This window comes from Typopeltis vanoorti, chromosome 22 (assembly GCF_054136105.1).
Source record: "Typopeltis vanoorti isolate ZY-2024b chromosome 22, IOZ_Tvanoo_1.0, whole genome shotgun sequence".
Classification (NCBI taxonomy): Eukaryota; Metazoa; Arthropoda; class Arachnida; order Uropygi; family Thelyphonidae; genus Typopeltis; species Typopeltis vanoorti.
Genome location: NC_143570.1, coordinates 83759005 through 83782952, shown reverse-complemented (window position 1 = coordinate 83782952; position 23948 = coordinate 83759005). Strand labels below are relative to the sequence as shown.

Genomic DNA, 23948 nt, shown 5'->3' with positions numbered 1-23948 from the left:
GAATAATTTGCCAAGTGTAGGCTAAGCAAAATGACGGAATTTTATATAGTATGGTGAAAAAATGGCTTTAAGATATGTTGGTCTAATGGTGCAAGTTATCTTATATACTGAACACTAAGTAAACATTTTTTGTTTTTACTACACGCAGAAAATGGGCCTTATTACTAGACCGGTATCAAATAAAACTCATTTTATCAATTTACTCATTGTATAAAATTCTACCAGACGTAATTTATTGAAAGTAACACGCACACATCGATGTAGACGGTCATAAAATACTTAAGTTTTATTATTCTTCCTGTGGTATTTTCAGTTGTTCAACTTTGAAAATCGTTACGGACTCAGATACTAGCGGAAACTTATCATTTAAAGCTGAATGCAAGGTATTTTAGTATCTTATCAAACACATCTAACAAATCTTAGCAAACGAGATCTTATCAAAATACTTTTGGAACAAAAGAGTAGCATTTGTCTAGTCCTTTTGGAGCAGCAGGTCCTATCCTATGCTTCTCATCCATCCCTTGAGTCCAACCTAGTTGTAGACTTACGACAAATTAATGCAGCTGGTTCTTCACTCCTCTGCTGCATCCCCTAAGGGCGATATTCATGACTGTAATCCGAGCGTGTTCAGTCGCCGGTTTGCCTGTTCTGGGGGACGAAAAATCTGAGTTTCCGGCTAAAAAAATCCTATTTTCGTATCAGATGGGATAACTCACCTTTTGTCGAAAGGTTATATATATATATATATATATATATATATATATATATATATATATATATATATATATATATATATATATATATATATATATAATCTGATATAAATATAGAAACATTCGATGAAAATCCATCGAATTACGTCATCAGGAACATAAAAGAGACGTCACATACGGCAGAACTAAAGCTAGTACTCTGTCGAACCATGTCCTGAATTCTGCTGACGCTAATGAGGAAAACTTCATTCATCCAGTCTTAGGGGACAAATCTGAAAATATCTTTCGATGCTATGATGCTAATGCTTTAATCCGACGCTAACGCTTTAATGCATAGTTTTTTTTTTGGTCTTTCACAATTTTTGTTGGTTGTTCCCTCTTATTATGCACTCAAGGAAGTCTTCTATGACGATGAAACTAGTCGTGCAATCTACTTAGTTCATCTCATCTTCCTTATCCCTCTTTTACCTTGCGGTGTCGAGGGTTTATTAATATTCGGACCTCAAACCGTTCACAGGATAAGGTGGTCAGACCTACTCCCCGGTGTATCGTATGTCCGTAGTGTCCACGCTCAAGTCCGGCTAACTTGGCTATCACTGGGGAAGATCCTTCAGCTCCTCACGTCACCGACGGAAATCGAACCTAAGACACTCCTTCCCCAGGCATATAGTTGCGAAGCGCACAGCCACTAGGCTAATCGCGCGGACACTTAATTAAAATAGTACTTTTATATCTTTTTATCTCTCGTCTTTCCATCATTTAATCTTTTTCTTCTTCTTCCTTCTACGTATTAGACCTACTGGCCTGTTGCAGAGCTATCTTAAGCCCTTCTAAGTCGTACCCGTCTCGAGGATAAGGTGACTAGTCCTATGCCTCCCGATATATTCTATGGCTGCAGCTGCGTGTATTCACGGTGCCGGTTTGCCTGCTTGCGGGAGGAAAACCCACAGATAAACTGGGGAGAAAAACCCTGCTGTCCATGTCCAAGACCGGCTAACTTGGCTATGTCTGAGAAAGATCCTTAAACTCCTCACGTCGGCGACGGGAATCGAACCTAGGACACTCCTAAATTTGCTTTTGATAGCAAGGGTGTCTTGAATCTATTTGAGTATATGATTTCTTATTTAAAGTATACACTCATACACGGAAAATTCAATGCCTGATCCTAAAGCTTTTGAACGGAAGTTAAACTTACAGTGCATTTTTTCCAAATTGTACAGGGTGGCCATAAATAAAGAGCACTGTAGTGAAAAATGTATTGGACAAAATTCAACCAAACTTGGTGTACATACACTCTAGGACATGAGGTTTTGATTTACAGGAAAAAAAAGTACAAAATACAAAATTCTGGCACCAGCGGACAATAGGCGCTAGACTCGCGTTATATTTGCATAATCTCACTGTTTCTACTGACGATTTGGTGGATATAAGGAAGACCGAAACGGATCGCCTCGTTCTGATAAGACTGAAGTGTTATGGATGTCACCTTACTGGAAGGTGCATTGCTAGTCAAGCTTTACTATCAACAACGTGGCAACTCTAATGTCACGCTTCCAACGTTTAAAGGATAGGAAAAAAGGTGTTCAATGACAATAAGAAATCTTAGAAAAATGATTTTACGATTTGAAAATAGCGGATCTTTAGCAGTGAGGTCAGGACGAGGAAGCAAACGGATTATTCCTTAACAAGTTGACGAAGTTGCAACTGCCGTCGTGGAATACGGAATGAATAACGCACATGGGTCCAGCAGTGCTCGGGCAATGTCAAGGCAACTGGACATGCCATACTCAATTGTGTGGAAAATCCTCCGTGAAATGCTGAGGTCTTCCCCCTACAAGATCTCCCATACTCAACCTTTGCTTCTTGGCGATGCAGAAACTCGACTGAGTTTGCCCTGACATTCTTAGCTCGGATGGAGATGGATGACGCATGGCCGTGGAGGATCTTGAGGCACATTTTTATCTGAACGGTAGTGTTAACTCACATAATTTCCGCATTCGGGCTGCGAATAACCCTCATGTCTTCCATTAGACCCCTTTACACTCACCGAAAATCACAGTGTGGTGTGTGTGTGTGATAATAAGCGTTGAACTGCATCGCTTATTATCGGTCCGTACTTTTTCGAAGAACTTCGCCCTACAGGACCAGTGACTTGTACCGTCTGTACTAATAGGTTTCGAGAGATGCTGCACAACTTTGTTGTTCCGCAACTGCAGCAACGAAAATGCCTTGACTCTACCACATTCATGCAGGATGGAGCACCAGCTCACATTGGATTGCCGGTACAGGGAATGTTACTAAAACACTTCTCAGTGATCCGTCGTGCATTTCTCACAGAAAGGATCTCGTTCGCCTGATTTCAACCCCTGTGACTTTTTTGTTGTGGGGCCATCTGAAACGCGTGGTGTATGAAGGACATGTTTCTGATTTAGCAACCTTGTAAGAGAGAATAACGCAACACGTGAGAAAATTAATGCAGATCTTTTGCGTTCCGCTGTAGAAAATGTCATTCACAGAACATCTGAAAGGAGGACATAATGAACCACATTTGTAAGTTATAAGAACACGAAAATTGATTTGCTGTGTCCCTTCTAGCCATTACTATTTAATTAATCCTAAACTACGCACTCATAGGTCCAAATGTACCCAGGTGGCTGAATTTTGTACTATGTTTATCTTCTGTAAACCAAGGTTTTGATTTACAGAAGAAGAAGAAACCAAAACCACATGTTCCAGAGTGTACTTACAAGAAGTTTGGTTGAATTTCATCCAATACATTTTTCGCTGCAGGGCTCTGAACATCTCCTCTTTAATTATGGTCACCATGTACATAAACCAAATAAGAAAATATTTTCCAACTTGAGAGTGTTGAAGGATGATTGTCATTAATACTGAAAAGAATCAATGTGAGAATTGGTTAATAACTGGATGGTAATATAGTTATACTCTTCTGGAGATAAGTTAGATATAGGCTTGGTTGGACGCGCTCTCCATTGGGCAAACCAGGCCATCGGTTTTCTTCCAGTAGAATACGGTTTATTTTTTTTAGTTTTATACTTGACAAAAGTCTCTACATGATAAAAAATCTAGCAGCCTTTGCGTTTCATCTTATCCCAAGATCTATGTGAAGCCCATGCCAAGAGTATTTTTAGGAGGACAGAAGAATCACTACAATAAAGTGTTTCTTTATTATAGTGATCTACTAGCATACTTTTAATAATACAATAAACATAATATAATGTAGGAAAATGACAAACCTGTAAAAGTAAGTTCGGTATTAAAATTAAAACGATATTAAACTTAACAATATCTCTTAACAATAACTATATCTTAACAATATTAAAATATTTGCTTTGAAAAAAAAAAAAAAAAAGTAAAACAATAAAAACTGCAAGAAATGTAAGCTATTCATCACCTAAGTGATGTAACAGTCCAATAAGTCAGCATATGAAGAAAGTGGAAGAATAGAACATAACCAGATGCGACATTCTCAGTTAATACGTATTAAAATGAAGAAAGAGTCGCGGCCATGTGTGTGTGTGTGGGGGGGGGTAGCTAACAGCTGCTCAAACAGAAGCTATTAAATATATCTCAATAATGTTATGTGAGAAATTTCTTCTTATTTTGCTGTGTACAAACACAAAAAAAATCGATAGCGTGAACGAATCTCGAATTACAAACAAGAAAATTCAGCTGATTTTGAATACTTACTGATTTCATCTAAGAAGGATACAGTTATTTCCAGGCACGATATAAATAAATAAACACACACAGAAAGATAACTTATCTTTTTCACTTATGTCATGTTTTTATTAATTTTTTATTCCTCTGGCCGTTAATTAAATCGTTTGCTGGGCATGTCTTTATGAGAAACCTTTAAATTTTGTATGTGTGGGTGCAATTATTCATAATAATACTATGTACAAAATGATCCTGGTTTTGAAAATATCAGCGCTGCTAGCGTTTGACAATTATTACTTTAAATGATTAGGAGTGAAGATTATAACACAAATTGAAAAATGAATGAAAATCTGTTTTCTATACACTTCAAAAAAATAAACTCCATTGGTTGGTTCGATGGGATGCTGTTACTACGCTCGTTTTTAGGTTGAGTGAATGTCAGTTTTGCAAATGAAAGATACGCTAGTCACTGTTTAACTGCATTTCAGATAAAAATGCCTTATAATTGTACCGTGTATCCAAGACGGGATATAATCCGAGTTTTTTGAAATCTGTCATTCTTCTGACTTTGCTACAAGCTCCTTTTGTAGAGTCCTTGAGTGATTCCAAATTTGACAGTTATCTTCAAAAGATGTCGTCACTGAGTGCAAATGTTTACTTTGATCTTCCTGCTTCAATTCTGCACTCATTACAATTAAGATTGGTGTGTTTTCTTTTTCTAGAAGTATGCTTTTCGTGTGTGTGTGCGCGCTCGCATTTTCCTTATTTTACTTTCCTTTTTTTTTTCTTTTTCATAATGATTCATAACGTGATACATCTTGTTCTAGTCGGTAACAGATATTTGTAGTATCATCAGTTGGAAACGTCATTCTCTTTTTTTAACCTCAACAAATAAACTGAAAAAAAAATCACAAGTTAATTGCGATTAAAACTTGCTACTTCGTGGCAAAATATCCCAAATAATGTTGTTATGCTTCAAACAGTGCTGAGTGCTATTTAGTTTCATATACTTTATAATAGGGCGCGTCTTCGCAATAAATGCCTAATACATATCAGTCCCACACATGAATTGTAAAACTATAGCACAACGGAGTGTGTGATGAACGAAATAATACAGAGTGCAGTTTGATAGCGAGGTGAACGGTTCCTGCTAATGCTGCAGTTTATACTCTTTGAGGCATAAGAGGTCTGTTCTGAATGCCCCAAAGTGGCCCCCCACCTCCTTTGCAGATGATACACTTGCTAAAGAATCAGCCCTTAGATCTAGTTAAGGTTATTAGTAGAACTTATTTTTTAAATAATTCATATTATACTTTGAACAAGCAATCGGCTAATCTTACCACACACTATCATTGAAGGAAATATAATTAATAATTAATTATTTATCTATAAAGTAATTTATCTTTTATAAACAGTTTGTTTTTAAAGTAAATGGTGTTTATAAGTCAGGAAGAATTACTGCCAATATTGGAGGAATTTTATCCACAATTGCAGTTTCTGCAATTGTGGATAAAAGTCCCCACGAGTGATACAGCTTCCTAAACTGCACTTAGTGCTGTTTTTGCTTGCTGAATTAAAGTTTTCAATTACTATACAAGAACGAAATTCATGCAAGACAGTACGCATGGCATAAGCAACAGGAAATATTATTATTATCAGCTCTACAGAGTAAAGACTCATCGCGCGAAGTCCTACTTTCACACACAGTTTATCACACCGCTGTTTAAATATATTCACCCTCTCCGCACTTGCCACACTCTTAAGCAATGAATTCCAATCATTCATACAACTCTCTCTCCAAGAAAAAAAAACTGATCCTCATCTCCTTGCTAACACCTTCCTCAAACAACTTCCAGTGATGACTTCTTGTTTTTTCTATGTCTTCCTCCATTCTATATAAAACTTCTTCCACATTAATCTGGTAATAATCTCTTAGAAACTTATGTCTCACTCATTACCCAGCCTGGTTGGCTGAATGGTCAGCATATCCGCTCTTCAACCGACAGGCTGTGAGTTTGAATCCCGCTGCAGGTATGGTTATTTGTGACTGTTAGATAGAAGACGAATTTCATCACTCAGTGTGAGAGTACATCCCAACTCCTTTGAGGTCTGAAGTAGCTTGACAAAAAGTTCCTGGGCTGGTTTCTAGAGAAGGAATTCCGGACTAAGTAAAAATATAAAAAATACATGAAATTAAAAGAAATAGCCAAAATATTCTTAGCCCGCCGAATGTGTTATACGTTTACAAATAAATCTTTCATAAGTGGCAGTCACATAAAAAAAATTCTCTCCTCCTCCTATCTAACAATCTCTGCAAATTGCATGTCCTTAGTCTGTTTTCAGACTCAACTTTCCAGAGGCCAGAATCCACCTCAATCAATCGGCTCTGGTTCTTTTCCAATATCTTTTTATCCTTTTTGAAAACCAAGTAACTAAATCTGTGCAGAGTAATCAATATTTGGCCTGATCAAACCTTCTAATCCTGGAATCATAATCCTTACTTCACATGTCAGTGTCCTTCACATCATTGAAACAATCCACTGTGCTGTCCTGACAATTTTAGCAAAGCGTCCGTGATATTTTAAGTCATTATCCACAGTCACTCCCAGGTCCTCAGTCTCTAAGATTTTCCCACCCATTGTATACTCTGCATCCCATCTTTGCTTCCTAAATTTTAAAACCTTACCCTTTGTAATATTGAACTGATAACCCACTTACTTATCCATTCGCCATAACATCTGTTCTGTTCCGTGTAGTTCTCCCTAACTTTGCATCATCACCATCATCTGCAAACAACTGCATATCATCCTTCAAATATTATTAGCATATAAGTTATATGGCAAAGGCCACAGAAATAGACCTTTGGGGCACACCATGCTGAACATCAAAGAGAATGTTGTTGTTGTCAACCCAATTCTGAATCTTGGTTCCGACTAACCTCTCCAACACTTTAACAGCAACTCTAGGCGCGCGCGCACACACACACACACACACACACACACACACACACACACACACACACACACACACACACACACACACACACACACACACACACACACACACACACACAGTCTATAATTTGAAGCCTTACCTTTTTAACATGAATTGAGCCAATTACCTTGGAGCTTGTCCCGATGCAAGACTCATGTTCAAAAGATATGCCAAAGTTTTATGTTTTTAACTCACATGGAACATTCCCTTCCCTCAAAACAGGTGTTGATGTGTCAACAAACCCTACAGTCTTATTAACATCGTTTACTCAATTCCTAATATACCCCCTGCTCACTCACAATCAGTGCCTTCTCCTTCCTTCCCACTCCAATCAACTTCTACATGACGACATAATTGTTACATTCGCGATGATGGAATACCTTTATGAACTGCTCATTAAATTCCTCAAGTATATCTTCTACAGTGGTTATCATTCTATCATGTTTCTACATGCAACATGATATTCCTCTGTTATCTTTTCAAATCATGTAGTATCCATTTAGATGGTTCACCAACCAACAGAATCCTTTCATAATCATTCTTTCTTCGACTGCCATAGAGAAAAAACGTCTAGAATTTGTTTAGCCTCATTAGCTAACTGCTGCTCATACCGTACTTTTGCTATCTTTACCAAGCAAGTCATTTTCCTCGCCTGCTCTTTGTACTCTTCATGCAACTAGTTATTACCACTCATCTTGTGCTGCAGCACAAGACTTAACCTCGTGACCTTTTGTACATAGATATTCACATAGTCTTGCTGCTGTAGTTGTTTCAAAGTTATTGAATTATTATTTCAAAAATAAATATAACGCTCTAACGGTTTAAAATCTGGTTTATAATAACGCAGTTTCATGCTCATTCACAGTTTCATTGTTTTTTTTATGAAATTTTAAACACATTCTCAACTTATTTGATATTTTATGAAGTTTTTTTTTTTTAAATTAACATTTTGGTTCCTCGTTGTAGATTTAAACCGGAATGTCCATTAATTGAGACTACTATATTACTATTAATGCACTTCATATTATTTTTTCAATATTTCATGAAAGTAGGAAAAAAACAGATGTATATGGCAAAGGAACCTAGAAAATTTTATTTTCTTGGCTCCTTCTAGGATTAATATGTTCAGTTAGTTGAAGATGTGAAGTAATAATAGTTATTAACAATATTAACAACAGTTAATTAGTTTGACAGCAAACTCACTAATGCAGTGTGCAGTATATATTAATGACACACACACACACACACACACACACACACACACACACACACACACACACACACACACACACAGAAAGAATCTTTTTTCATTTTCAGGTTGGAGATCCGGTAGAAAATATTTTACTAGCTTGCGGGATTTATTTATTTTTATTTTTTCCAATTCGAACCTTTAGACTGGCGAGAATGCCGACTATAAATGAAATGAGATACACATGCAACATCACATTCCTCTGTTATCTCTTCAAATCATGTAGTATCCATTTAGATGATTCATTAAAGTTTGCTTCGGGTATTACGCCGCCAGAATGTGATCACGATCTGGTTCAATGACATTATCAATAAGATTTTTCGTGTTTAACTGCTACTAAACGCTAAACTGCATTCTAATTGTAAGTATAATGCTGTGCATTCAGATCAATTTAACAAAACGCGAAAAATAACACTATAATCTTTGTATCAAGTTCAACTCACCGGATATTACAGTAGTACAATTTTAAAATATTTATAGCTGATAATTATGTGTGCGTGCTGCATTTTAGGATTCTATACTAGAACTATTAGAACAACCATATAGGTATTAATTGATTGATGACCTGCAGAGAGAGAGAGAGAGAGATAACAAAAGCAGCTATAAAGGCTAATGACATACATATATATGATGTGTATTCCAGCAATGGGTTAATTGGACTAGTAACTAACTTTCTACATAAAATAAACATGTTTCTGTAAAACATATGAAAGGAAAGACGGGATGGGATATATTTTTATTTTTATTTAATTTTAGATAATCCGGAAATCTTACTCGGGAAAACAATCGTGGAACTTTTTTCAAGCAAATTCAGACCTCCAAATAAGCTTGGCGGTGGCCTCACGCCGGCAATGAAATTCATCTCCCGCCTAAAGCAATCGCAAACATCCATGATACAGTACCCACTTGGAACCAGATTTTAATAATGTTAAGAAATGGAGGGTAAACTCGTCAGATTCACGAACTACAGGGATTTTATACTATTTATCAGAAAAAGTTATTAATAATCCCAACTAAAAAAAAATGGAAACATACGTGAGGTGATTTCCAGAACTCATTTTTGTAGAGATGGTATCACGTCTCGCCAGTTGAACTACTGCAGTGTTTCCGAACCTTTTTGATGTCGCGGACCCCCTGTAGCGAATGTTAATTCACCGCGGCCCCCATGAAATCCAAAATGGAAATTTTTTATATTTTACATATCATAAAGATGAAGTAATAAATTACAATTTTACAACACTAAATGTGTCATTTATGACAATGCAATACTGTTATAAATGGAGATATTCGGAAGAATATGAACATATCAATTAGACCAGGTGTGAACAACAGGTGTGAGCAACATGATAAGATAAAGTTTAATGAAAATAAACTATCCCACGGAGCCCATTTGAATTACTCGCGGACCCGGAGTCCGCGGACCACTGATCGGAAAACACTAAACTAGACAAACAAATGAGTCCAATACTGTAAGATCTGCGAGCCAATGAGGAATCTCGAAACGAAAATTAAAGGCATTTCTATGGATTAATGCAGGGGCCGGCAACCTTTTCAGACTCGCGGGCCACATTCAACTTTTATTTTTAATAATCGGGCCGCAAGCGTTTAAATAAGAGAAAATAGTGAGTGAAAAAATGCTGACGTTATCAGTTTTTATTATATCAATCTTAAAAACACAGAAATATTATTAAAGTAAAGAAATATTCTATTCTAATTTATTGATTTGATTTTTTGTAAGTGCACAGTTCAAATCCTTTTACTGACTTTCATGTTCATCTCGTAATGGCGTCTGATATTATGTTCTTTCATAACAGCAACACTTTTATGACAAATAAGACAAAGGGGCTTATCCCCATTTTCAATAAAGAAGTACTTGCTGTTCCATTCATCATTAGACCTCCTTCCTTCACCTGCAGTTTGTATTCTTGAACCCATTTTTGAAATTATTTTTAACAAATATATATTATATCCTCTGAAAATAATAGTTGATGTTATTGAATTATTGAATCATATTAAAAGACAGACCAGGGACCGCGCGGTTAGCCTAGTGGCTTTGCGCTTCGCAACCATATGACTGGGGAAGGAGTGTCCCAGGTTCGATTCCCGTTGTAGACGTGAGGAATTTGAGGATCTTCCTCAGGCATAGCCAAGTTAGCCGGTCTTGGGCGCGGTCAGTAGGGTTTTTTCCGCCAGTTTATCTGGCGTTTTTCATCCCGCAAACAGGCAAACCGGCCCCGTGAACATACGCCTCTACAGTCAAAAATATATCCCCCCCCAGCGGCAGACCAGGCGACGGGTCGGTTGGGAGTAGTACTAACAAGAAGTCGCATCTAAAAGTAACACGCGGACCCTGCATAGGAAGCGGGAATAACGCGTAGAAGAAGAAGAAGATTAAAAGACAGACCAGGGAACGCGACTGCAAAAATGCGCCAAAATCTCCAACTTGCACGGCGATATCACGAAGTATAGGTATAAAATAATTTTTAATTTATTATTCATATTATAAAATGTATTATTTATAATACAGGGTGTTTCAAAAAGAAAATGTCCCGATTTGAAAATTGTATATCTCTGCAACCACGAACCACAAATGAATGCGACTTGTACCATGTGAACAGCATTAGCCCAGTTTATTTCTTGAACAGATTTTTATGCTAATCTGTTAGAGGACATGGAGGACAACACCTTCCTACAAAGTTTGATTTTTAGTGATGAAGCAACCTTTCATCTAAGCGGTAAAGTTTCGCGCCACAATGTTTGCATATGGGGACTTGAGAATCCACACGAAATTGTACAACATGAACGTGATTCACCAAAACTTAATGTTTTTTGCGCGGTTTCTGTTAGAAAGGTTTATGGCCCTTTTCTTTTTTGAGGAAAACACTGTTACCGGAAACTCCCATCTTGAAATGCTGCAAGACTGGCTACTTACACAGCTGAATGAAGAATCTGAAGATTACATTTTTCAGCAAGGCGGAGCCGCCACATTGGAACCTCCAAGTTCGTCGGTTTCTAAACGAAACATTGCCTCAGCGTTGGATTGGACACACGGGACCCCACGACTTGGCACTACACTCTTGGCCTCCAAGATCTCCAGACATCACACCTTGTGACTTCTTTTTATGGTGATACGTAAAAGACTGTGTTTATGTTCTTCCATTACCCGGTGACTTGGATGAACTCAGAACCAGAATCACGGCTGCAGTAGATACTGTGACAGAAGACACTCTCAGACGCATTTGGGATGAATTCAGCTATCGGCTTGATGTTGTCCGTGCAGCAGGTGGAGGGTACACTAAGTATTTGTAATTGTGGTGAGTGAAGCTTTAGGCCTTACTTCATACTTGGTAATTTATTGTGTAACTGCCACATGTGGTATTTATTTTGTAATACCACATTCATTATTAAATATAATTATTTGAAATCGGTTCATTCTTTTTGAAACACCCTGTATAGGCCACATGCAGTAAATATCGTCAACCTTTTACGGGCCGCCAAAAATGCACGTTTGGGTCGCCGTTTGCCGATCCATGGATTAATGTAGGAATATCAGTAGGACTGTTGATTAAACATTCACAGAATTCGCCAATTATGGTGGAAGTTGAGCGCCTTTGTTGGGGTTTCTTAGTGTAATATGTCCTTCTAGAGAAGTAATTATCACTGATTTGTTTTTAAACTTATTTCTGAAGGCAAGGAAGTTACTACAGAAATTTTTATAATTCTGGCATTTATTAGTTAAAAGTAAAAACTTTACTTATCTTTTTAGATTAGTTTTATTTATTTTTACAAATTTAATTTTTGAACTTGTATAGCGAATTTCTATAAATTCATGACATCAACAACGCTGTGAGAAGTAGCAGCCTATTCTTGATTAACGTACAATGCATTGCACACGGTATTTAGAGTAATTGCTTTTATACAGAACAAACTTGCAATCACTGAAGTTTAATGAATGCTTCTTCTTTGTTAGGGACTGTTATTTCACTCTGATCTCTCCCAAGATATAGGACATTTGAGAAAATGTCAAGATTGGCATTTAAAATTTAAATTTCACTGCGAAATGAATACGTCAAATATGATTAAGTACACTAAACAGTGGGATTAGTTGAAGCAACTTGTCATAGAATAATATCAACCTATTATTATTTTTTTCTATTTGTATCTTTCATTATCTTCTTTTGAATTTTTGCAACAAAAAATGGTGATATTTGTAAAAGTAAGACGGGATAGGATATTTATTACTAAAATCCGTTGTATTTTGGTAGTATTAACCGAAGTTGATGTAGTCAAATATTTTTATTATCTAATTACATGTGGTGGTCTAGTAAAGCTGTTGGTTGGAAGAGGTGAGTAAGCTTAAGGAAAAAAATTTCCAATAAAAATCTTAAATTTTTCAGTCTTACCATAAAAATCCAAATAGATTATTAAAGTGGAAATTAAGGTGGCGTTTTTTTTTTAAAATAAAATTGTAGACAGGACTTTCTGCATAACTAGTTGCACTTCGCTAAGCTTTCGTTAATAAGTGGGGGGGGGGAATTCAATTATACTATCGTACAATATGCTCAAGGTCTTTGCCATGACGTTTGTCCGTGATTTGGTGGAACGTACATTTTATGATTAACTAGTAGGAAGGAGCAGCGTGCTTACAGACTGGTATTTTAACGGGTTTGTCATAAAAAGAGGTAGCATACAAAGTGTTCATGGGCTGACTCAGAGAGACTGCTTCAGAACCAGCGTGACACCTCTTGACGTCACAGTAACCATATTCGGAACACTCTTTTATTTTAGATGCTTAGATGAACAAATCAACCGCTCTTAGTATGGAAGCTGTGACAAAGAATATTTTTTATACATATAAAAACGACATTTTACCAAATCTTACGCTTATTTTAGTTTCATTTTCGATTAAGACAGATGGGCAAGGTGTGCATGTGTCTATAATGATACAGGAGTCTAGGGGGCCTGTCGTAATGATTTTTGCGATACTACGTTTAACAAGAAGTGTTTTCCTTGAGCGGAAGTGAATGATAAAGAGAAAATAACTGTGATGTTTCTTTCTCGTTTAACTAATACGCCTGCACATTAAAATGCGTTATACATCTAATATCCAGCAATTATTTACGTAAAATTTTATAGCATAGCAACATTTCATTTTTCAGCTATTCAGTTTCAAAGCAAAGAAAAAACAACACTAATTTGGAAAAATGCAGTAATTTTGCTTTTCAAATTATTTAGTTAAGTTGACATTGCTGAAGGTAGTTGTGGTATCAGTGAATGAGCTTAACAAGAGAGGTTTGTTAGCTATCGTGTGAACAGTAGTGTGCGAGCTTCCCGCGATTGACTGTTGTCTTCATGGAGATATACGCCCAATTAATAATAATAAATTAAGTTAGTAACAGTTATTACTGCAAATGAGTCTGTCGAGGAATGAGCAAAAAGAAAAATAAGCAATACATTAGCAAGTGTGCATTAATTCGACAAAATAGATAAAGTTTTTTTTTCTGTTTGTTTTCTGATATCTCTAATTATCGGGTATGTTAAATAAAAAATTATCATTTTCGGAACTGCTGACAGATGCGATTTTTCGAACTTTTGAAATGCAGGTGAAATCTCTGAATTATATATATATATATATATATATATATATATATATATATATATATATATATATATATATATATATATATATAAAACATACTATGAATTTTGTTGACAATTTAACCAGACATGAGATTAATGTTTATTTGTTTCTGTAGCTACCGAAATCAAACAAGAATATCGCCACGCTCTAATCAAAGGACTTCCTTTCCCTATTCTAACTATTGCCGAGTACCTAAGTCAGGAATTGGAAGGATTTTGCTGGGGTAGACGCTACCGCTTAGCAGGCTACTATTCCCATATGCTTCTATGGTAAGTAGCAAATTTTTGAATAGGTCAATATGCACTGCTTCAAAACAGCAACAACAAAAAAATTTAAATTTAAGAAACGAAGCATTAAATGCGGTCTTTCAGAAACATCCATGTTCTTGTTTATTCATCATTAAACTTATTAACTGAATGGCAAAGCTCTATGCAATAACTAAGTTGAGTAAATATATAATTCATGTTCTTAACGTAACATATGTTATGAAGAATTAGTATTTATAGCGTGAAGCATGAACATACAACTGTTGCAATATTAACCGTCGTACTGCCATGAACATTATTCCTTTTCCCCGTGAAGGAGGGAGGGGGTGGGAAGGAGAGAGAGAGAGAGATGAATACTTATCATACTTATCGACCGAATAAAAAAAAATCGACGGTGAGACTAGATTGACAGGAAGTAGAAACAGCAGCAATTCTACTGCCAAGTTGGTCTCACCTTTGTTTACTTGAGTTTTGTATATTCGTTCGATAATCGACTAGTTTCTTACTGATCGAATATCCACATGACAGCACCTGATATTAAATTTGATTCTGTATCTGTATCAAATTCCATAGTCAGCATGGATATTTGCGAATAGACATGAATTTCTCCGCCCGATCTCAGCCAACCACCCTGATAACAGGAGACCAGAAGAGTGTTTGTAAAACTTCATGTTTGATCTCTAGAGTAGGGTTGCCGGTTATGTAAAAAATAAAATAAAATAAAAAAATCTCTTAACTCATTCATGGTACTAAATGTACTATAGGTTTACTGCGTTTCGTAGATGGGAGTCACATAAAAAAGTTCATAAAATTAAATCATTAGCAGCAGTCATCAGAAATAAACTGCACGAAATTAAGTACTGGCAGTAGGTTTGTATGCAGAAACGAAAGTTGATCTTGCTAGACTCCGTACATTCACAGTCATCTTACGCATTTTTTTTTTCTTATTCTGTTGGATTTCCACTGTTTTACTCAAGGGGGGGGGGGGGGATGTGTCTTATTCTATTCTAATCAGTCACTCTATCACCGCGTATCGTGGCGAACAGTACCTGATTATGTACTATTATAGACTTGAGTATTGAGATATATGGCATGTGGCAAAATATTATGCATATTATTATATTGAAATTAAGCTAATTATGTAAACGAACTTTTATTTAATGGGGAATTTAATATATTCTAAATTGTATCTGAAAATTTACAAACTAAGATAAATATATAAAAGAAAATTTGCGCTCCCTTAGTGGGCTGCAGGCCACACTTTGAGAAACGCTACTAAATTCATACATCACAAAATTCATTCTTGTGATGTACGCTACTGTCGTGCATCACGAAATAGCAATATAATCGATATTATGTTTTTGTATTTAATCCTGTTAAAGATCTCCCCTAATTGTTTCCTGTTTCGAATGATTCTTAAAATTAAACACAATATACTAATGCTTAATTAAGAGGACACTTTGCGAGGTAAACATTGTACCACATTCGCGTTAATAAACCGGGTGTGCAATCACAAATACAGACACCTTTGAGCCCTTTAAATAGAAGTGCAGATGGCACAGAGTGACAAATTCTTAGCGTTCCAGTTTTTTAAACGGCTCAGAAGGCGAGGCAGGATGTGCGCTTAGACAATAGCATCCAAAAGTTGTTAGGGGCTGCGACTGCTTATTGTGTGAAGCAATCCAATTGAACGTTGTCATGAGTTGCTGTTTTTATTTTCTGAGTTTCCTCTGTTTTACATGTGTGAAGTGTGAACTGACATGTTTATGACACTGACATAGACAAGTTTTTAATATCTATTTATAATTTCTATAAATAATTTATAACTTTTTTGTCCATATTTACAATGGGAAACATATTGACGATGTACTGTGTTCCGTTTTCTGCTAGAACTTATCCGAATTGTATGATTACAATTCGGGAAAGCTCTAGTCGAATGTAAATATGGGAAAAAAAGTTATAAATTATTTATAGAAATTCTAAATAGATATTAAAAACTTGTCTATGTCAGTGTCATAAACACGTCTGTTCACACTTCACACACGTAAAACAGAGGAAACTCAGAAAATAAAAGCAGCAACTCATGACAACGTTCAATGTCGAATGTGGTTGGAACCTATGTATAAGAAGTAAGTAAAACGAGTTAATTCAACGTTTCTTTGTAATCCGGAAAAGTAATTTCCAAAGTGATTACTTTTTTTTTCCGATTTCTGTGCGCATTACATGGCTGTATTTAAAAATCATATCAAAATTCAAATTATGCGTGTCTCACTTTAGAATTTGAAAATAATAATCTAATCTCACCACGAAGCGTAAACCCTTTATGTATCTCACATAAACGACGCGCGTGAAGCATAGCTGTTGTTAATTTGACCTTTATGCTTTCCATATTTAAAATGAATTGATAAATTAAAGTATTCAAAGTTATTGTACAATTAATTGCATTGGACCAATTAAGATGAGCGTTGATACGCTATACACTTTTAAAACTCTCATACATCAATAAAAATGCAAACATATAGTCAAATTGACGTGAATTTTGTAGCGCGGATTGCATAAGCCACACGACAGCACACCCAACCTAAATGGGCACGCGACGCCACTGGTGTATACATATCGATGTTAAATCAACGATGTCATGATATTATTCAACAATAAGAAAGCCTTCTAGAAACACTTGAATCATCTTTAAAAAAATTTCGAAGAATTTAAAATTTTACAGCAGAGAACGATATAAAGGTACCTGAGGCAAATAAGGCCCACCTTATTTAAAATTTTAATAAGTTAGACAATTGTTTAGATTAATTGAAACAACAGTGTTCATATTAAAGTTTGTATTATCACTAATTAAAAAAACACAAATAAGAACAATTCTTGCAGTAATTTATATTTTAACCAAGTCTTTAAAAAACTTTGAGTGGGCCTTATTAAACCATAGTAGTTTAATAAAGCCCTTGAACAAAATTAAATATTTAAAAAAGAATATAATTATTATTAATTTTAATCATAATTATTAGCTTAAGAACAGTCATAAGGGCATACAAATACGCCACATTCTTCTTTGGTGAGACCAACACACTCTTCATGGTACCATTTAAGACACCGTGTGCATTGCCTCATATCAGCGACCTTTTCTTCTCTGCATCCATGGCAATACCATCCCTCTTTTGACACTGTTTGTTCCTTTATTTTTTTTTTTTTGGTTCTTCCTGTTTTTAAGTGGCAGCCTTCTCTTTCTTACTATCCCTTTCTTTGAAAAGATCTTTGGTCACCCTCTGGCCCTTATAATTTAACGCTTTTCTTCGTGGTGTTGCCTTTACAACTGCATAATTTGGCGTTGGCATTAACTCCTGAAACGATGACTTCAAAGAGTTCTTTGTTTTTAGATTTGCCAATGGAATATCATCATCGGAGTTATTTGAATCACAAGATGGAGGATTAGGACATATTCTTACATGTACTGTTATTGATGCGGCCTCTTCTGCTGTTTGTTCCCATCTTGATACTGGCTCAATAGTTTCATTGTCGGAATCCGAAGATGTTGAGAAGTAGAGTCGAAACCGACGATGTTGATGTCTTGGCTGAGAGACATAAGACTTGGGCTCGGTGTTAGAAGAATCGGAGTCATAAATAATTGGGCGCCTGCTAACATTCAACCCAGAAGTTTAATAAGGCCCATCAACAAATTTACTGGGCCTTATTAACCGCCGAGAACTAGATTAGATCACATCTATTTTCACATAAAATATGAATTCAAATCAATTAAAACATTTTTTATCATAAAACTGAATATTGAAAGAACAAGTTAAATATAAAAATAATGCGAAAAGAACAATATTTTTAATTAAAACTTACAAATTATTGCGGCGTAATATTATTAAACGGGAAGACACAATCACTTCCACAAAGGTCTAGGTCAACCTGACATACAGTCGGTAGACAATACGGCGCCACTGATTTGTCATTGCTTATTGCGTCCTCTGTGTGTAAGAAACCAAACCAGCGCAACTTACCGTAAATGTGATTTTTTTTTTTTAAACGGACTTTATTAGACGCTGGGCCTTATTTGCCTCAGGTACCTTTATAAAGTATAACATTCAACATAAAAATTCGTATTAAAATAATCGATCGAAGATTAAATAATCTTTATCAGAATTTCATAATAGGAATTTCAAGTTGCAGAACACTGGCATAGTTGATGAAGGATTGGCTATGGTAGTATTTTTAATCTTTTTCTGATCACAACTCACAATAAAAAATACATTTCATGTTGCGCCCCAGCACGCACACCAAACTGACACAAAAAGTTTCATGAAATAATGCGTTCTTACTACAAAGTAAAAGCATGTAAAATTATATATAATTTAGAAAGCGTGGAGTCCATTTGTGTTTTTATAGTTACATTTACAGAATCAAATCAAAGTGGTTTGCAACTACAAAATCTATGAGGTCCACCCTGATATTTTTTAAATTCAATTTCATTTAAAAAATATAATTTCAAAAGCGTGGAGTCCATTTGTGTTTTAATAGTTACATATGAACACTTACAGAATCAAATCAAAGTGGTTTGCTGATAGTTTGTCCCTTTCAGTCGTTTTCGACCCAAGGTGACTTTGTAGGCATTGCTCACAAAGTGTTCTTGGTGAGATTTTTACAGGGTAGTTCTCATTGTCCCCTCCCCCTCATTTTATCCGAGCTAGGGACCGGCTTATGGCTAGAAGGTATTCGTGACTGTAATCCATGCGTGTTCATGTGGCCGGTTTGCCTGTCCTGGGGGACGAAAAACCCAAGTTTCGAGGTGGAAAAATCCCCTACCTCTGTATGAGACCGGATAACTCACCTTTCGTCGAAAGAGATCAAATAAAGAATTCCTCACATTATCGATAGGAATCGAATCTTTTATTTTTTTATGAAAATCAGGCGGGAAGTTTCCATCAGAGAAAATCACACTTGGGCCGTCTTAAGGATTGATTGGGTTTTTATTAACACAAAGGATGTTTCTCTCATTTGATTATGTGAAACGAGTACATGCCATACGATTAAGCAATTTCATTGACTGTCATATCGTGCACACAAGTGTATCCACGATATGACATTCCATGTGTGACCTGATATATCTACCCTATACATATAAAATGATAAGCCTTTTTATGTTACATTTGTATGTCACGTTTTTTGAAACTCAGGGGCTACCCTGAGTGTAGAGTCCTCAAAATTCGAGTCATCAGAATTCAAGGAGAACCGGCCTACCAGTTCGAAACACGGGGGGGGGCCGTAGTCCCCCTAGTAGAATATATATATAGAATATATATATATTTCCATAGTGAAAAAGTTATTGGAGATAAAGAAAGGTCACAGCAAGTATATTGAATATCAGAGAAAAGAAAAAACAACATATCATACTAGGGGAAAAAATGCCACGGTGAATAGAGGCCAACATCATTCATCTCTTCACATGCAATACTATTAATAAAAAAGACATTTCAGTAATGATTTAATTTTACCATTAATTAATTAATGGCTGCTATCGTATCGTAGAATTCCATCCGATCTTCCATTAACTTGTGAGACTTAAATCCTCCTTTGAAGTCAACTGACTCAAGTAACTTGTCTTTTTCGTAAACCTAATTCATGCCATAACATGGCTATTAAATATTTGCAATGTCTGCAAATTGCAAGCGTCTTTGTCTGTTTTCCATGAAGAAAAATCAGAGTTCCGGAAGGGACAAATCCAGCCATAACCTTATGTGATTGGCTGACTCACCTTCAGTTGAAAAATCCCTTAAAAATGTCCCTAAACCAGGGCTTCTCAAATGGTGGCCAATGAAGTGGGCCGGTGAGACCGTTTGAACTGGCCTGCCAATTGGTAGCTGAAGCGTACGGAAATTGCGAAAAAAAAATTACTGCACGTTTAATATGAATTCATTTTCATTCAAAAGGTACAGTGTGTCCGAAAGCTAAGGACGAGCTACATTTTATGTGTACATGAAAAACATTTCATGACTACAGTCAAATGTGGATATATTTTTATTACCTGCATAGTAATAAATTATATTACATAAAAATGTGCTGTAAAATTGCAAATTTCAATACGTTTTTTTCCAAAAGTTACAAATTTCGGAAGGACGTAGTTAAGGAATTATAGTACAGTGCTTACAGAAAACTGTGCGGAGAGATTTCAGTAAGGACCCCGAACCGCGATGCAGATCCCACAATGTGCTAAGCATCGTACTAAATGATTCAGAAGTTCTTGAGGCAAACCGGCCCATTACTCCTTCAGAGCGAAGATAAGGCCTTGTTTTCTGGAGGGAAATTTCGAACAGCAATGCGCCTCCCCAACGTGTTCTATAGGATTGAGATCTGGGGAGCGTGCTGGTCACTCGATTCGATTAATATTCTCCATCTCCAGATGCCTTCACTGCTTGTATACGGTGCAGTATGGCATTGTAATCCATTAAAATGAATTCTTTGCCTACAGCACCACCGAACAATCGAACATGACGTGGAAGAACGTTGCACTATCGTTCACCAGTCATAGCCCCTTTGTCAAGCACTTGTAGCTCGGTGCGTTCATTAAGCATAATGTCTCCCCATACCATGACCTCAGCACCGCCGTATCTATCGCTTTCAATAACATTCTCGCGATGGTAAGCAGCACCACTTTCACGCCACATCGTGTCGTCTAGAATCGCAGAAAGACTTAAATGACTCTCATCTGCAAAGAGTATACATTAGCCCATTTGTGTCTTGTCCAATTTTTATGGTACAACATCACTGAAAACGTGCTCTACGATGATCTGTGTATAAAAGGACGCAAGTTACAGACCTTCGGATGAATGGGCCTACTTGTCGCAGACGTCTTGCCACAGTTTGTCGATATATCCGCGTACCTGTGCTTGAATGGAGCCGACACTTGCAAGCTGACTTGCCGTGGTGCGTCGATTACGTTTTACTTTTATAACCCAAAATCTGTCTTCTTGCTCCGTGGCAGAGCAAGGACGACCTCTTAGTATATCTCTGGAACACATTCTTCTGGTTTGAAACGCTATCCAGATCCTGGATACAACACTCTGTGAGATTCCAAACTCTGACAATGTCAGTAATTCTGTGGCCTTCTTCAAGCTTACCAATAAATCTGCTGCGATTGAAATCATTTAGATGATCTCTTTGAGACATTACAATACATCCAACTTTGCGACTTTATTCCTTCACGAAAAGAGATTCCTTCAAACACAATTCGCTTAGCGCAGCCTTTTGCCTTTTATCCTGTTGAGTGCTACCACGTGACTCCTTTGCGCGCGATTCCAAAATTTGAAGGTATGTCCGCTTTCTACTCGAAATCGTCAGTTATGCAAATTGCCATATAAGATGATTCGTCTGAATTTGCGATTGTAATCTTTAAAAATATTGTGTTAGTCCTTAGGTTTTGGATTCCAGTGTATTTTGACTATGTCACCAAGCTGAGAACAGCTGAGTTGTAGTAGTTACTGATATTACCAATAGAGCGTAGCATTTCTCTCATGATGAACATTTCTTCCTGAGAGCTGATATATCTTCATGGTTACCAATTTTATAATTCCATGTGAATGTATGAAATTAAACTATTTTTCAACACTTGAGCAACTTTCAAAAAACTTCATATAAAAAAAATGGAAAATTCCATTTAAAAAGGAGAAATTTGTTTAAGTCTTCCTGAATTTGTGTCGTTTCACAGTAGCTCTTTTAAAAAATAATTTTGCTCATATAAATTACACAAAACGAATTAATTTTTTTTTAATCTTTATTGCTCGTAAAAGGTGACACTGTTTTAACAAGACGTAAACGAGTTCGCATGAACCGTGTTATGATTTTGTTTACGCTTTATGCGAAGTGAGAAATTTAAATTACGTATCTCTTTTATTGTTTTCTATTTTTTTTTTATTAATTGGTAATTTATGTGAAAGTATCAATTCTCTCACTGACTGATGAATCACCCGCCAGCTAGAGATTCAACAGTCAAGGTTATTAGTCCTTTACTTAATTTAATTAATATTAATTAGTTAATCTTATTACTTTAATTAATACTAATATTAATGTACTATAAATTTCCAGTGTTTTTTTCGCGGGTGCAGTCCTTATAATAAATATGGTTACTACGGTTGGAAAACACGGGGTTCTATAGATGAACATATGTCAAGAAGTACAGTGATTGTTATGAAAAACTTCGTTATGTAATAAATTGCAAGTTGACTTCCAGATCCTCATAACAGACAATTAATCACTGTTTATATTTGATTGTTGGCTACGGCTCTCAACCTAAAAATTGAAGCAGCTGCAATGTAATAAGTTTGTTACTATTTTATCATATGTTCAGTAGCTAGGGCACAATCAAATTCCTATTTCCCTATTGGAAATAGTTATAGTCCATAATGTTTTTCCCCTTGCATTTCTACCCAACAGAATTCGGATTATTTTATGTATACGTTATAAAAGTATATAACAGAATATTAATCTTCGCGACAGTCAGCAAAATACCTGAAAGACTGTCAAACTGTATCACTTCGAATCTGTTATACATCACAATCAGCACTACTTGTCATTTAAACCATCACAGCTGTTCGACCTCTAAATTTTATGGCGTGTCGAAATATTATGAGCACAGGATATACACACGTGGCCACGACCATACACCTATTCCAGATACGTCAGAGTTAGCCTAAATACCGTTACAGTTGTTTATTAGGACAGTTAAATGGTGCTAAAAGTCCGTGCAAGCACGTATTAAAATTATACTGACAAGCAATTCAACATAGTGGAAGTAAGGAATGTGATATTTGTTACTGACCTTAATTTTTATCACCTTTTTTTATTCCAGTACTGTTGTATGTAAGCTCCAAACTAATTTGCTGAAATAAAATCTAGCAAGAAATGCCCTAGTAAATGTCACTAGACTAATTGATAGTTGGTATGTGCTAGAGAAATACCTTGGAAATTTTACATCCCGAAAACAAACAAACAAAACAAATAAAACTTCTGACTTACCGTGTTAATTAATAAGCTTTGTCCTTTGCATTTTACATTTGGTTGCAACATTAACATGGTCATTTTCCATTGCAGCACGCGACTCATGCGCTTTATATTACTAACCAGCATATACTGTAGATGCAATACGTAATAATTGCACAGTGCATTTTAAAAATTAAATATTTAGTTGCGAGGAATAGGATATAATCAGACAATCTTGAAAACTAATGGGGCATTTTTATGCAACAGGACCTCGCTATTCTTAGAAGATAAAATCCTGACAAACTTCGTGATGCCTAAATAAACGACCATATAGAAAACAGAAGATTTCATCCCCTAGGCAAAACGATTTTTACATTAAAAGAAAACTAGAGATTTTCATAATTATTTCTTTGATTTAA

The 23948-nt window shown here is 36.0% G+C and overlaps 1 protein-coding gene across 1 annotated transcript in view; it reads left to right on the top strand.

The window, feature by feature from the left end:
- LOC150094526 (dual oxidase maturation factor 2-like) overlaps positions 1–23948 on the top strand; it is a 149420-nt gene that overhangs the window by 78295 nt on the left and 47177 nt on the right. The window contains exon 6 of the mRNA XM_090412172.1: positions 14394–14547. Coding sequence (XP_090268298.1) covers positions 14394–14547 — 154 coding nt within the window. The remainder of the gene's footprint in view (positions 1–14393; positions 14548–23948) is intronic.